We start from the raw sequence: 13,522 nt of genomic DNA, 5'->3' as shown, positions 1-13,522 counted from the left end.
TATATAACACCCCCATACTAAGTAGTTTATATATTATACTGTTTCGGTAACGAGTGTCTGTTCGGACAATCAGGATGTTTAGAATCATATCTAAGTCATTTAGAAAAGTCATAAATAAAAATTAATGGAAATCACATGAAGGTAAAATGAAAATAAGAAAAATAAAGCCTAATTAGTTAAATGAGCCGAGATCCCGGTGATGGGTAACCGACCCAGGAAGTGACTGCGAGCTCAGTTGCTACTATAAATTCATATATGACCCCATGACATCCTAAGCCAAGGGATAATTGCGAAACTATTGGGAACTAGAAAAATATAGAAAATAAAAGAGAACAAGCTCAAATAAGTGAATCAGAACTCAAAGACTTACCAAGTATTATTAGAAAATGGATTGAAACCGATGAAGGGCATTTTAATCAATTCACTCTTAGATGAGATTTTTGACCTAAATGTTCATTAACATGTATGAGGTTAAAATAATGAAAAATAATTAAAAATGAAGAAGTGTAAGGAAAGAAAAGAACATCAAGAAATGAAAATTGTTAATTTTTAATGCTTTATGACATAAGCATGACATAATTAAATTTATAATTTTAAATTATATAAATTTGGGGATAATTATACATAAATAAAGACAAAAATTAAAAAGAAACAAATTATCTTCTTCTTCAAAATCCAGCCGGCTCTCTCTCTCACTCAATCTCTCTAAACTTTCTTCCATTTTCACCCATTTCCAAAGCTTGCAACCTTAAATTTCTATCATAAATCCCACAACTCATCTTGAGAAAATTTCAAATTAGACTTTGATTTAAAGATTGGGAGCAAGAAAATTTGAGAAAGTGAAAGAATTTGGAGGATTTGACAAACTTCATTAGAGGTAAATCTTTTTACAAGCTAGAATTCTTATGTGATCGTTGAATTAAGGTTAATTATAGGAAAATTTACTTAAAAAGATGGAAAAATCATGCATGAGTTTTGGGAGACAAATTTGGCTAGCATGATGGGGTTTAGGGTTTAATGGATTGAATGGAATTATATATGTAATTAAGCTTAGATGATGAAGTATATTGATTTGTATATTTGGAATGACATGAATTGTATGAGTTGTGGAAGATGGGAATTTAGGGTTTTGAGAATTAGGGCTTTTGTGATAGGAAGAGCAATTGACATGTTTGAAGTTAAACTATGGTTATTTAATGTGAATTTGATGAGGATTGAAGTTGAGTTGGTGGAAGAAACCAATGGGATAGTAATGGTGTTTTGGTGCTGGATTCTGGATAGCCTGAGTCCAGTCCACTTAGGCGGTTATAAATTGAATTCTATAGATCCAATTGGTATGAAGCTAATTAGAAGTGAAACTTAAGACCTAAAGCTACATTTTTCATGTAGAGATCCTGCCCAGAAACTGAACTTAACATGACCTAAAAATTGCTTGAATTCGGGTAACCACATGCTGGACTTAGAAAAATGACTATATGAACAGTAAATGTTCAAATGAGCATAACTTACTCTAGGAAGGTCAGAAATACCTGATTATTGAACCATTGGAAATGTTAGACATAGGAGCACACTTTTCATGAAGAACACAGAGCCCAATTCTGACTCTAATCCAACCAATTTGATAGAATAATTTAGGTCAACAATTCTAATCAGAACCAAAACTGACCTGAAATTTTGGACTTAGACCTAACCAATCAGTTTTGACAAAAATGCCATAACTTGATCTACAAAACTGCAAATGTAGTGAAACCAAAGCCAAAATTTTTATAAGACCTGGAACTATAATTTTAGTGTTTTGACAAAAATCCAAAACCAAATGAAACTTGGACAAATTGTTAGGACAATTCAGCAATTCAAATCCTGAAATTGAACTAAGTAACCATTTGACCTTAGAACAAATTTTAAATCATATCTCTCATTAGGAAACTCCAATTGAGATGAGCCGAACTGTTCTGAAAATTTAAGAAACATAACTCCATTTTTTTTAGAAACTTTCCTCGAATTTTTAGTGTTAGAACCCTAAAATGGGAATCCAAGACACTGACCTGAACCTTAAATCTTGAAGGCACATGGTTCAGGAGTCCAGGTCAGTTAATTGGCTATAACTCACCCTACATAACTTGAAAAATTGTGACTTTTGAACCTAGGTGACCCTAAGACATAGAGTAACGAAACACATGAAGAGCATGAGGCCTAAAAATGATTGTAGCATGCCCAAATGGCTAGACAAAGTTTACTACAGAATATGTTTGGTTCTGGAAGTATAAAGGGTCATTTGACCAATACTTGGTAAATTGACCATTACTTGAGAACCAGAACTCAAAATGGAGTGATTCAAATTGAAAAATGAAACTAAGACATAAAGAGACAAATTTTATGAAGAACACCTCACTAGATTATGATTAGAACTAGGTCGAAGTTGAGTTCAAAAGTCAATAGGTAAAACTGTCCGTAACTCAAACCTTATGAAACTTCATAAGCAACTTAAGTATGTATGATGCAATTGTTGGATTAATTATTAGAAATGTTTTAGATGAGCATTGAGACACTTTAATTATGTTTAAATTTGAAAGGAGCTTTCCAAGGAAGTAGAAAAATTGGATTAAGTCAAGACAAGTAAAGAAGGTTTGTGCACAACTAATTTTAATTCTTTGTTTTACATTTGGAAATTGATTTGAATAAGTGAGTGTGAATGGTTTTTTATTGTTATGGCATTGAGAAATTAATTTGAGAAATAGTGTGTTACCTACTCTATAAGTGAAAATTTTGAATGACATATGATCAGTGATTTGTAAGTAAATATTTGAATGAAATAATTTGAATTGATTTTTGAAACCACACTTTGCATGACAAATTTTATTATGTTCCTCCTCTACTTATGAAGTTGAGTTTGATTATATCTCCTCCCTCTCTGGCTTGCCAGTTGAGGTTGAGTTCGGATGAGTACTCATATAGCTAACTAGCCACTTCTCTTATTAATTTTGGTTAGTGAAGTTGTAGATTGTTTTATCGTGGTGTACAATACGGCATTGATTAAAAATTTTGTATCGTAACCTAAGTTGTGTGAATTGTGACAACACTAGTGTTTGAAATTATTTTGATAAAATGTTTTTGAAAATATGAATGTTAGATAATGATTTATAAATGGATGAATGTTGAGAACTCTTAATACATTTTTATTGATTTGTGTTTATCTCAATTATTAAATTATGATTGTGCATCACTGAGTGTAATACTCAGCGATAGCTTGTTATGCTGTCATAGGTAGAAGTAAGGAGAAGTCTGCATAGAAGACTGAGTGAGCAGTAAATTAGAGCATTTTGTAATCTCACTCCCGGTTATATTATAAATACCCATTGTATTTTCCTTTTTGATATAATTATAGTTACATGTATGTATGTAATCATGAATATTGAGTAGTTGTATAAAAATTGTGTTGTATAATACTTGAGTTTGTAAATATTGAAATCTTACTTTTGTATTTATATGTTAATTTATTTGAAATGAAAATGGGAAATGAGTTGTAAGATGTTGAGAATGTTGAGATTAAACTTAGATATTATTGTAAATTGCTTTTTCAGGTGAATTAAAGAACTGTTTTATTATATTTATAGTCGTTATTTTGTCAAAATTTTTATAAAATTTTTGAAATGTTGAAAAAAAAAAGTTTTAATTTATGACATCTAACTAAATTTTAAAAGAATACTTTAACTATTTTTTTATGATAACTTAAAACTCCCAAATGTATTAGAATTATTTCAAAATTTTTTGTAGTATATTTAATGAGTTATCGATAGGTAAAGTTCGATAAATTATTAGATATACTGTGAAATCATGTTATAACTTACAAAAGATAAAGGGATAAGTTATGATAAAACGAGTCAAACTCAAATCTTAATATTAAAATTCGAATTGAATTTGAACTTAAACATGAATAGATATTAATAAATCAAATATGAACAAGCTAAAATTCGGCCCAACTCTATTCATTTATATCCCTAACAACTTTCTTGAACACTATGCCTGACTGCAGCAGGGATGCATGTATCTTTCCACGCGTCACAGCAGCGGCAGAGCAAAGAATTTTTCTTAACTTTATTATGGGTCTCATTATGGTTTTTAAGTTTATTATCTATTTTTTATATTAACTTTCTTATCACCAATCTCTCGAATACTACTTTTAATCTCTTCTAGACTTGATTATTTCAAAAAAATATTTTCTGCAATTTTTAATATTTAAAATATTTAAAAAAATGATGACTTTTTTATATTTAAAGAAGAAATTACTTATAATTTTTTAAATTTTAATGTTTTTATTAAAATATAAAATATTTATCACTATATTATATTAATATATATTATTAATTTAATATTATAATTAAATAAATAAAAATATTTTTAATAAAAAATATTTTCTATGAGTCTTATTTTCAACTTTACTACTAGTCATCATTAGACCTTTTAAAGCAAAAGCTCCAGATAGAGCAAAAGAGTTTTCTTTGCTAAATTTGGGATTTAATTTATCTGGTTAAAATAGTTGTGTCCTAATTTAATTTGGTTAATTTATTAGAGATAAAAAAAATAATTTTATTTATTTATTAAAAAAAATACAGTCTAAAAAGTAATTTTATTTATTTATTAAAAAAAAACACAGTCAGTATTTTTAATTGAAAAACAGATTTTAAGGAGTAAAAAAGTTTTATGTTCTAAATTAAAAAATATTAAAATAAACTTTATATTTATATTGGAATACAAATTTTTTTGAATTTAAATTAAAACTGAAAAAAAATTGAGACGAAATTAAATTGGTAAATATTATAATTTATCATCTAAAAAAATAAAAATATATTTAAAGCTATATAAAAATTAAATACTCATTAAACTTACAAACTATATGAATTAAATATTATAATATGGTGTAATTATTTAATTTCTCAAAAATTAAATATTTTTCGAATAAAATTCAAGTAATTTAGGATTAGTTTTACTCATTTACCTTAATTTTTACCATTGTATCTTAACCATAAAAGACACCGTTATCAAGTGCTCTCGAATCTCACCTAGACAGAAAACTCAAGGTAGTTAACCAGAAGCCAATTCCGTTGAATCTAAACCGTTGATGAAATATAAACACAGCAATGATCTTGATGCCACTCTCAATCTCGCGAGGAAAGTACCTGTTCAATCAAATCACAACATTTCACTCTCTAAACTCTGTCTCTCTAATTCCGTTTTGCCAATTAAAGGCCCTTGTTCAATCATCGTCTTCTGATGGTTGTTCAAAACCCTAATTCACGCTCATTATTATTATTGTTATTATTTTTGTTACTCTTTTCTCTGGGCTTGAGTGGAAATGGAATCGGATAAAATTCTTCTAAACCCTAGGTTTGCGAGTAGCTCTGCCAAGCCCATGCCCAGCAATGAGCCATCGCAGAAGTCACCACCGTCATTGCTCGACAGGTTCAGGGTTCTGTTGAAGCAGCGGGAAGAGGAAGCCAGGGTTTCTGCCGAGGATGATGACGTGGCGGGGCCGACTCTGAGCACCCAGGAGATTGTGCAGCTTTACGAGTTGGTGCTCGATGAATTGACTTTCAATTCAAAGCCTATCATTAATGATTTGACTATTATTGCCGGCGAGTTGAGGGAGCATGGGGAGGGCATTGCTGATGCTATCTGTGCCCGCATTATCGAGGTCAGTTGTGTGCATATAGGGTTTTGCGAAGATTTTCTTTTTTTGATTGGATAATTTTGTATTGCTTAGGGTTTAGTTATGGGGGGTTTGAAGTGTTTTTTGAACCAAGATACAAAATATTGCTGGTTCAGCTATAAAGAAATTTTAATGTCATTGCTATTCTATTCCCTACTTGATAACGAACAGTATGAAATTGGAAGAATATTAAATTTGGATATCTATGTTTTTCTTTGTCGGATGGCTGTATCTTTTGCTTCCTTTATCCTTTACAGGTTCCAGTGGAACAAAAACTGCCATCATTATATCTTTTGGACAGCATTGTCAAGAACATTGGCCGTGAATATATTGGGTACTTCTCATCACGTTTACCTGAGGTGGGCCATTTTAAAGTTCTCCTGATACTCATTTTTCGTCTCAAATTGCATTATATTAATAAACTCGCAATTTTATAACTTGATTAGGTTTTCTGTGAGGCATACAGACAAATTCACCCTAACCTGTATAATTCAATGCATCACCTCTTTGGAACATGGTCTACAGTGTTTCCACCTTCTGTGCTTAGCAAGATTGAGACTCAACTGCAATTTTCTACACAAGTTAATAGTCAATCCTCTGGCTTGTCTTCCCTGAAGGCATCTGATTCACCTAGGCCAGCTCATGGCATTCATGTTAATCCAAAATATTTGCGTCAGTTGGAACATTCTTCAGATAATGTAAGCAGTTCAATGAGATTTCTCTCTTATATGTGGGTATACTTTAGGAAGTATCCGATTTACAAGCCTTAGTGTTCATGCTTAGGATCTTCCTTTGGGATTCTTGTACATCTCATGCTGCATGTTGTATGAAAAAAATCATCATGGTGAATTGTACAGCTTCAGAATTAGTGCCCAACTTACATTATTTGAGTTCCATCGAATTTGAACATTTATCGTAGTTATTAATTTCTCAGTCTCTGCTATGGAGCTTCTATTCTCATGATTGGATGGCTGATATTCTTGTCAAACTTTCTTTATGTAGTGGATTTTCATTCTGTACCTTCATATGCTTTGTATATGGTTATTTATTTTAAAATGAGTTTCTTGATCAGCATATGTGGGGAACTTAGGGGGAGATGGCGATTAATACTTTATGGTCCTGGTCTATCTCCTCCATTCAACAATAGAGTTGCTTGTGGAATGTTGATTTGTTTTGTTCCTTCTGTCCAGCTTAGCAATTCTGTTGACCTGTTGTAATAGCTTGGTTCTTGATACGTGGATGGGATGTTTCCAAATGTGAAGTCTTTTTTTTTTTTGGCTTTAGTGATGACTTGGCAAGCAAAGAACCATCAGTTTTTAGGATTTATTTATGATCAACCTTCAAGCAAGCTTCATTGATCATAGTTACCATGATTATATTTTGGTCAAAGGTTTGGCAGGTTACCAAAATTTAGAAACCATCTGGCTTTTTGGAAGAGAGTTTGTCATATTCTGTGTATTAAGAAATCATCACTTTTTTTACAATCTAAATACTTGAATTACTAAGTATGCCTTTCTTTGAAGAGTTTCAGCAGAATGCCTGCTTATTTTACTCAAGCCAGAACCAAGTTTACAACCTTTTGGAGTTACATCAAAAGGATCTGAATCCATAATCTACTTTAGATTCACAGTCAAATTTGTATATCTATCTTCTAAGATGTTTGTCAATTTGCCATATATTTTTATGTATCATGGAAAAACAAGAGAATAATATCATCAAAGGTTTTGGCTTATTCAGGTGCTATAATGCCAATTTGGACATTGATTTAGCATTGTGAATGACAGAAGTCTGAGCCTAGAAAGATGGTAGAAAGCTTTTCCAAATGCCATGTGGCTCCGTTGGACCTTTTGAAATTGGTTTAGAAAGTAGTTGAATCATATTTTTCTTCTTCCACGAAATTATTTCAGAATATTCATTTATTTTTTTTATAATATTCTTTTTGTTTGGATGGAGTGGTACTGTCCAAAAGTAATCACTTTAAATATATCGGCTCAGTCCTTCAAGTAGATGGAGGATGTGAGGAGGATGTTAGTCGTAAGATTAAAGTCGGATGGTTAAAGTGGAGACGTGCTACGGGAGTTTTATGTGATCGCAAGATTTCCAATAAGTTGAAAGGAAAATTTTACCGTACAGCCATACGACTGGCTATGTTATATAGTAGTGAGTGTTGGGCATTGAATGAGTCGTATGCGCCTAAGATAAGAGTTGCGGAGATAAGAATGTTAAGGTGGATGAGTGGCTATACTATACTAGATAAAGTCCGTAATGAGAGTATTAGAGAAAATGTAGGAGTGGTGCCAATTGAGGATAAGTTGAGAGAAGAGAGATTGAGGTGGTTTGGTCATGTGAACCGTAGACATACGGAGGCTCCAGTTAGACAAGTAGAGCACATTAGGTTAGAGGATAGAAAGAAAAAAAGGGGTAGACCTAAATTGACTGGGAGGAGAGTAGTACAACATGACCTAGAAGCATTACACATTTCTGAGGATTTAACCCAAAATCGTTTGGAGTTGAGAAAGCGAATCCATATAGCCAACTCCAAATTTTTTGGATAAAGGCTTAGTTGAGTTAAGTTGAGTATAATATTCTTTTTGTTTATGCTCCTTCCACCAGTTTGGGCAGTAGTGTTTCATGTAGTCCATCCTAATTTTGTTGTTGATTTCCTTGCTTATATTTTGCTAGGCTATTTTTTGGGCTGTTGATGCTGTGTATGTGCAATGAACTTGTATGTACATGAGCATACATATGTTGTAGACATGCATACATCTAAAAACTATAAATTTTTGTGACCTTTGCAGAATGCTCAGCATGTAAGAGGAGCTTCATCAACTCTAAAAGTATATAGTAAAAAACCTGCCATTGGATATGATGAATATGATTCTGATCATGCAGAGATCACATCTTCCCAGGTTGGAGCCCAAAGATTAAACCCAGCTGGAAGTGTAGGCCATACATCTTTTATGCCTGGGGCTAATAAGCTGCATCCATCTTCAAGTTCCAGGCTTGCAAGACGCTTGTCGCCTTCAAGAGTTGGAGCTGAGAGGCCATTGCCCTCAGAAGTTGATGACTTTGCTATGGGAAATTCTCCTCAAATATTTGTTGATGGGGCTTCTCCATCTCATCCAGTGCTCAATTATGGAAATGTTAAAGTGATTGGCAGAGATGAAGAGACAAATGAATGGAGAAGAAAACACTATTCTGATGATAACCATAACCGATTGGAAGCTTCTATTGCATATGGCTTATCCAATGGACATGAGCGTCAAGGACCCAGAGCTTTAATAGATGCGTATGGAGATGACAGACGGAACAGAACTCCACATAGTAAATCTTTCCAAATTGGACGCATAGATTTAGATGGCATGACCAATAAAGTGGGTCCAAGATCTTGGCAGAATACTGAAGAGGAGGAATTTGACTGGGAAGATATGAGCCCTACTCTAGCTGACCGCAGCAGGACCAATGATTTCTTACCATCATCTGTACCACCTGTTGGAGGGGCTGGGGCTAGGCCTGGCTTTGGAACAACAGTCGTTGTCCAAATGGATGATTCCTCTAATGTTGCTGAAGATGCAGTCCCCATTCTGGGTGTAAGCTTCCTCAATTTGTTTGCTGCCATTTCTTTTTATGTAGGCATATTTATTTATTAATTTGTAGTGATACTATACTTATTTGCAAAACTGCTCTCATCCAACTATGCAGAGGGACTTTGTTGTTATCATAAGATGGTGATCATTGGCCTCAACCTAAAAAAAGTGAAGGTTGTGATTGTTGAAAATTAACATTGATAGTGTCTGATAAGAGCTCTCCATTTGAAAAAATGGATTTCTTTTTTCTTTACCTCCAGTGGGGTCATTTTGTGCCATTGCCATTTTGAGTTCACCTACAACATCATTCTTTATTGTTTGTGCTGTTGCAAGACACATAATCTGTATTTTAGTTTTGTACTTGCATAATTGATTATCCTTTCCACAGTAAATCCTTTTTAATTGTCATCATTGGTTCTTTTATTTATTTATTTTTGTGTCTGTGTGTGTGTGTGTGTAAATATATATACATTTTAAAGTTAGTAGTGTATATTGTTTACTTGCTAGAAACCAACTTGTACATTTGTTTTTGTGTTTTCAAATTCTGCTTTTCACATGTAACTTTGAGTAGCAACGCCAACTGCAAGCTTTGACCTCGCATGCGAAAGTTTTTTTTTTTGGCTGCAGTCTGGTCGTGGATCTGCTGTTAAAATAACTGGATTCCAAACTGAGAGAAGTCAGATTATGGGTTCTCGATATCCTCGAGAAGCTTGGAAGTTGCCACAGCACTTCTCTCAGACAGCAGATCTCTTGAATGCTAAAGGAAGAAGTGGGGAATTCCAGATACCATTTTCCAGAAGTGGAATACCCTCTTCAGGGAGTGAGAGTTTGGCTCCCCTCGGTGTCAAACTTCCAGATACTGACGTCCAACTTCTCAAGCCTCTGACTCTTCCATCAAGAATGGTTTCCAGTATTGCACCATCATCATCTGGTGTATGGCCTCTTGTGAATGTGCATAAATCTCATCCACCTCCTGTGCACACCATTTTTCCACCACAGAAGCAAAGTAAAAGTCAGTTTGATTCAATAACTGCTAGTAATAGTGTAAATCAGGGTTTACATAAGTCTTCCTTTTTGACTGACCAACAGTTCAATGGCCTTGAAAGCAAAGAACCCAGTTTGATGAATCGACCACTATTACCCAGTCAACAGACTCTGCAGAATAAGCAAAACCAGGCTCAAGCTAATCCTTTCCAGCCACAGTTTCTTCCATCTAATGAGGCTCAAGAAAATCTTCCACCATCTGTGGCTTCAATGCCACCTCATCCACTGGCACTTCCATTGAACCATGGATATACTGTACAAGGGCATGGTGCTGTCATGAGTATGGCTCCTTCAAATCTTATACCTGCTAGGCATCTTCCTTTACCAGTCAACAATATCCCAAACACCTTGCACTCACAGGCCAGGCTCCGGCCACCTCTACCTCGAGGTCCTCCTCCTGCTTCTCAAATGATACTTAACCCTCAAAATGCTGGTCCAGTTGTCTCAAACCAAACCCCAGGTGGTACTTTTTCGGGTTTGATTAGTTCTCTCATGGCTCAAGGTTTGATCTCATTAACAAACCAAACACCTTTACAGGTACTTGTTTGTGTAACATCTCTCTATCTCCCCTTAAAATAAATCTTTATCTCAACCTTGTGCACAATTTGTAGGATTCTGTGGGACTCGAGTTCAATGCTGACCTTCTTAAGGTGCGCCATGAGTCTGCAATAAGTGCCTTATATACTGATCTGCCCAGGCAGTGTACCACTTGTGGCCTTAGATTTAAGTGCCAAGAAGAGCACAGTAGTCACATGGATTGGCATGTTACTAAAAACCGGATGTCCAAGAACCGTAAGCAGAAACCCTCTCGCAAGTGGTTTGTTAGTGCAAGTATGTGGCTCAGTGGGGCAGAGGCATTGGGAACTGATGCAGTTCCTGGATTTTTGTCTACTGAGACTGTTGTGGAGAAGAAGGATGATGAAGAAATGGCTGTTCCCGCTGATGAAGAGCAGAAGGCATGTGCATTATGCGGAGAGCCTTTTGATGATTTCTATAGTGATGAAACAGAGGAATGGATGTACAAAGGGGCTGTCTACCTGAATGCGCCCAATGGATTAACAGCAGGCTTGGACAGGTCCCAGTTAGGTCCTATAGTACATGCTAAATGCAGGTCTGAGTCTAGTGTGGTTCCGCTTGATGATTCTAGACATGATGAAGAGGTACGGAATTTCTCTTCAATCTCTTTATGCGTAATCATTCTGTTATAATTATTGTCATCAAAACAATAGTATTTAGGCTATTCCAATGTTATATGTTGGAGGGTAGGTCATTGGTTATTGTTCTGTAGAACAACAGGATATTTGAATTCAGATGGACACACTCACCTGCCTTCTTTGTGATTGTGGATATTTTTGCTTGATGGAAGCATAGTGGAGTATTGTTCAGCATGAGAGAAGCTGATTATTGGGTCTTGTCTGTGCTCTTAAGGCATGCCTTTATTTGGTTAATTAATTTAGTGTTTATATGAGTTAAACATGTTTCTGTATCTCCATTTTATGGTTTTATTTTTTAAAATGCACATTTTATGCAGCCATGTTTAAATCCTTGTGAGTTGAAATTCCAGTTGAAGAAGTATGTGTCCCAGTGTTATTTGCCCTGTATTTGAGAATTCTCTAGCCACTCTGAGATACAGTTTCTCCTTTTTTTGATATATTTTCTTGTCCTTTGCAGGGAAACACTGAAGAGGCTAGTCACAGAAAACGAATGCGGAGTTAAGTATATTTGATTGGCTTCTAAGTCTTCTGTAACGTAGATTGAGTTTAGTCATGTTAGTAGTATGCTCTTCAATTCTTTATGGTAGCGTTTGAGCTTGCAATACTGTGGCTTTATGCCAGAAACTTGTACATGTATAGTTGGACTTGTACCATGCATATCATCTTGCAGCAAAAGGTTACAAATTTGCTGATTTTGATGTTCCAGTTGTCCTGAGCTGTCAAAACATCCAGAGGGGAGAGGGACATTTAGGATTTTCTTTCATTTTGAAAAAGCTTATCTTTATGTTAGGCTCTTAAAGATGCCAGCCCTCCACACACACACACAGGCACACGCGCGCACACAAAAAAAAAAAGGAGCTGCAATATGTTTTAAGTAGCTCTATACTATGAAGAAACCTGGTAGCATCTGATGAAATTTTTACGCTGGAGTTTCTGCGATCTGTTTTGCTGCTTGTTTGACATTCTGCAGGGAACTTAAAAAGCTCTAGCTTTCATTAAGCAGATTCTGTTTGAGGCTTTACTGCTCAATTCTCATCCAAGCGATGGCTCAGTGGCAGCAAAAGCACAATGGAGGCTTTTTCCCTTTTGTTTTGAACATTTCCCTTTCTGTTCTTCATGATGTAACCCAAGTTAATTTAATAGGAGGTTTTTGGCGTTGTCTTGTTCATAGATGATACAGTTATTTCTTATAGTTGCAATAGCTCTTGAATGCAAGTCATAACTCATGTAGTTGCTTCTCTGAAGGGTTGAGCAATATATATATATATATATATATATATATATATATATATATATATTTAATTTAATCCATTTTTGCCGTTTTGTTTTGCCTAAGGGTATGGGGACTGCAATTCAGTGACTAATAGATTGCAATTCTTAATTTGGATATTGTTTGTATTGGTCTTACGTTTGGGAGGCTGTGATAACTGTTATGACTAAAAGATTTCTAAGGAAACAAAATATTCTTATGACTTTGAAAAGAAAAGAAATTTATTTTCTATACATAGGCACCGTGAACTAATGGCCAAAATTTGGGAAAGCCGAGGCAAATCTTGAGCAAACTCCATTCCATAACAATTCTGAACGCCTATTTTCATTTGCAGTCTGCTATTTCATTTTATATGATATCGTCTTGGGATGTGCCTTTAGTGTTGGGATTTTTCATCTTTCGTCGAAGGCCTAATGAAAAAAAAATAATAATAATTTAAGATATTAAAATTTTATTTTATTTTCTTAAGTTAATAAAATTTTTCGTAATCAACTATTTTACATAAAAAATGTCATTTTATAAAAATTTAATGAAATAAATTATAATATATAATTTTACTTTATTTTAAACTAAATAACCATTGAATACACCTAAATTATTGATAATATTAATGTTATTATGATAGGTTAAATTTAAAATTTTTATGATTTTTTTATAAAATATTTATACTCTAAAAATAACTTCTTAAATAGGTTAGTTA

The 13,522-nt window shown here is 34.0% G+C and overlaps 1 protein-coding gene across 1 annotated transcript; it reads left to right on the top strand.

Annotated features, from left to right (window-relative positions):
• The first annotated feature begins 5,006 nt into the window (after window positions 1–5,006).
• On the top strand, window positions 5,007–12,244 carry LOC110636604 (polyadenylation and cleavage factor homolog 4). Its single transcript, XM_021786381.2, has 7 exons — window positions 5,007–5,692; window positions 5,965–6,066; window positions 6,154–6,405; window positions 8,506–9,297; window positions 9,922–10,875; window positions 10,950–11,498; window positions 12,010–12,244. The coding sequence occupies exons 1-7, from the start codon at window positions 5,354–5,356 to the stop codon at window positions 12,052–12,054; spliced, it is 3,033 nt and encodes a 1,010-aa protein (XP_021642073.2). The 5' UTR covers window positions 5,007–5,353; the 3' UTR covers window positions 12,055–12,244.
• The last annotated feature ends 1,278 nt before the right edge of the window (window positions 12,245–13,522 follow it).

This window comes from Hevea brasiliensis, chromosome 18 (genome assembly GCF_030052815.1).
Source record: "Hevea brasiliensis isolate MT/VB/25A 57/8 chromosome 18, ASM3005281v1, whole genome shotgun sequence".
Lineage (NCBI taxonomy): Eukaryota > Viridiplantae > Streptophyta > Magnoliopsida > Malpighiales > Euphorbiaceae > Hevea > Hevea brasiliensis.
Note: the sequence above shows the minus strand (reverse complement) of the source record. Positions and strands in the feature narration are given on the sequence as shown.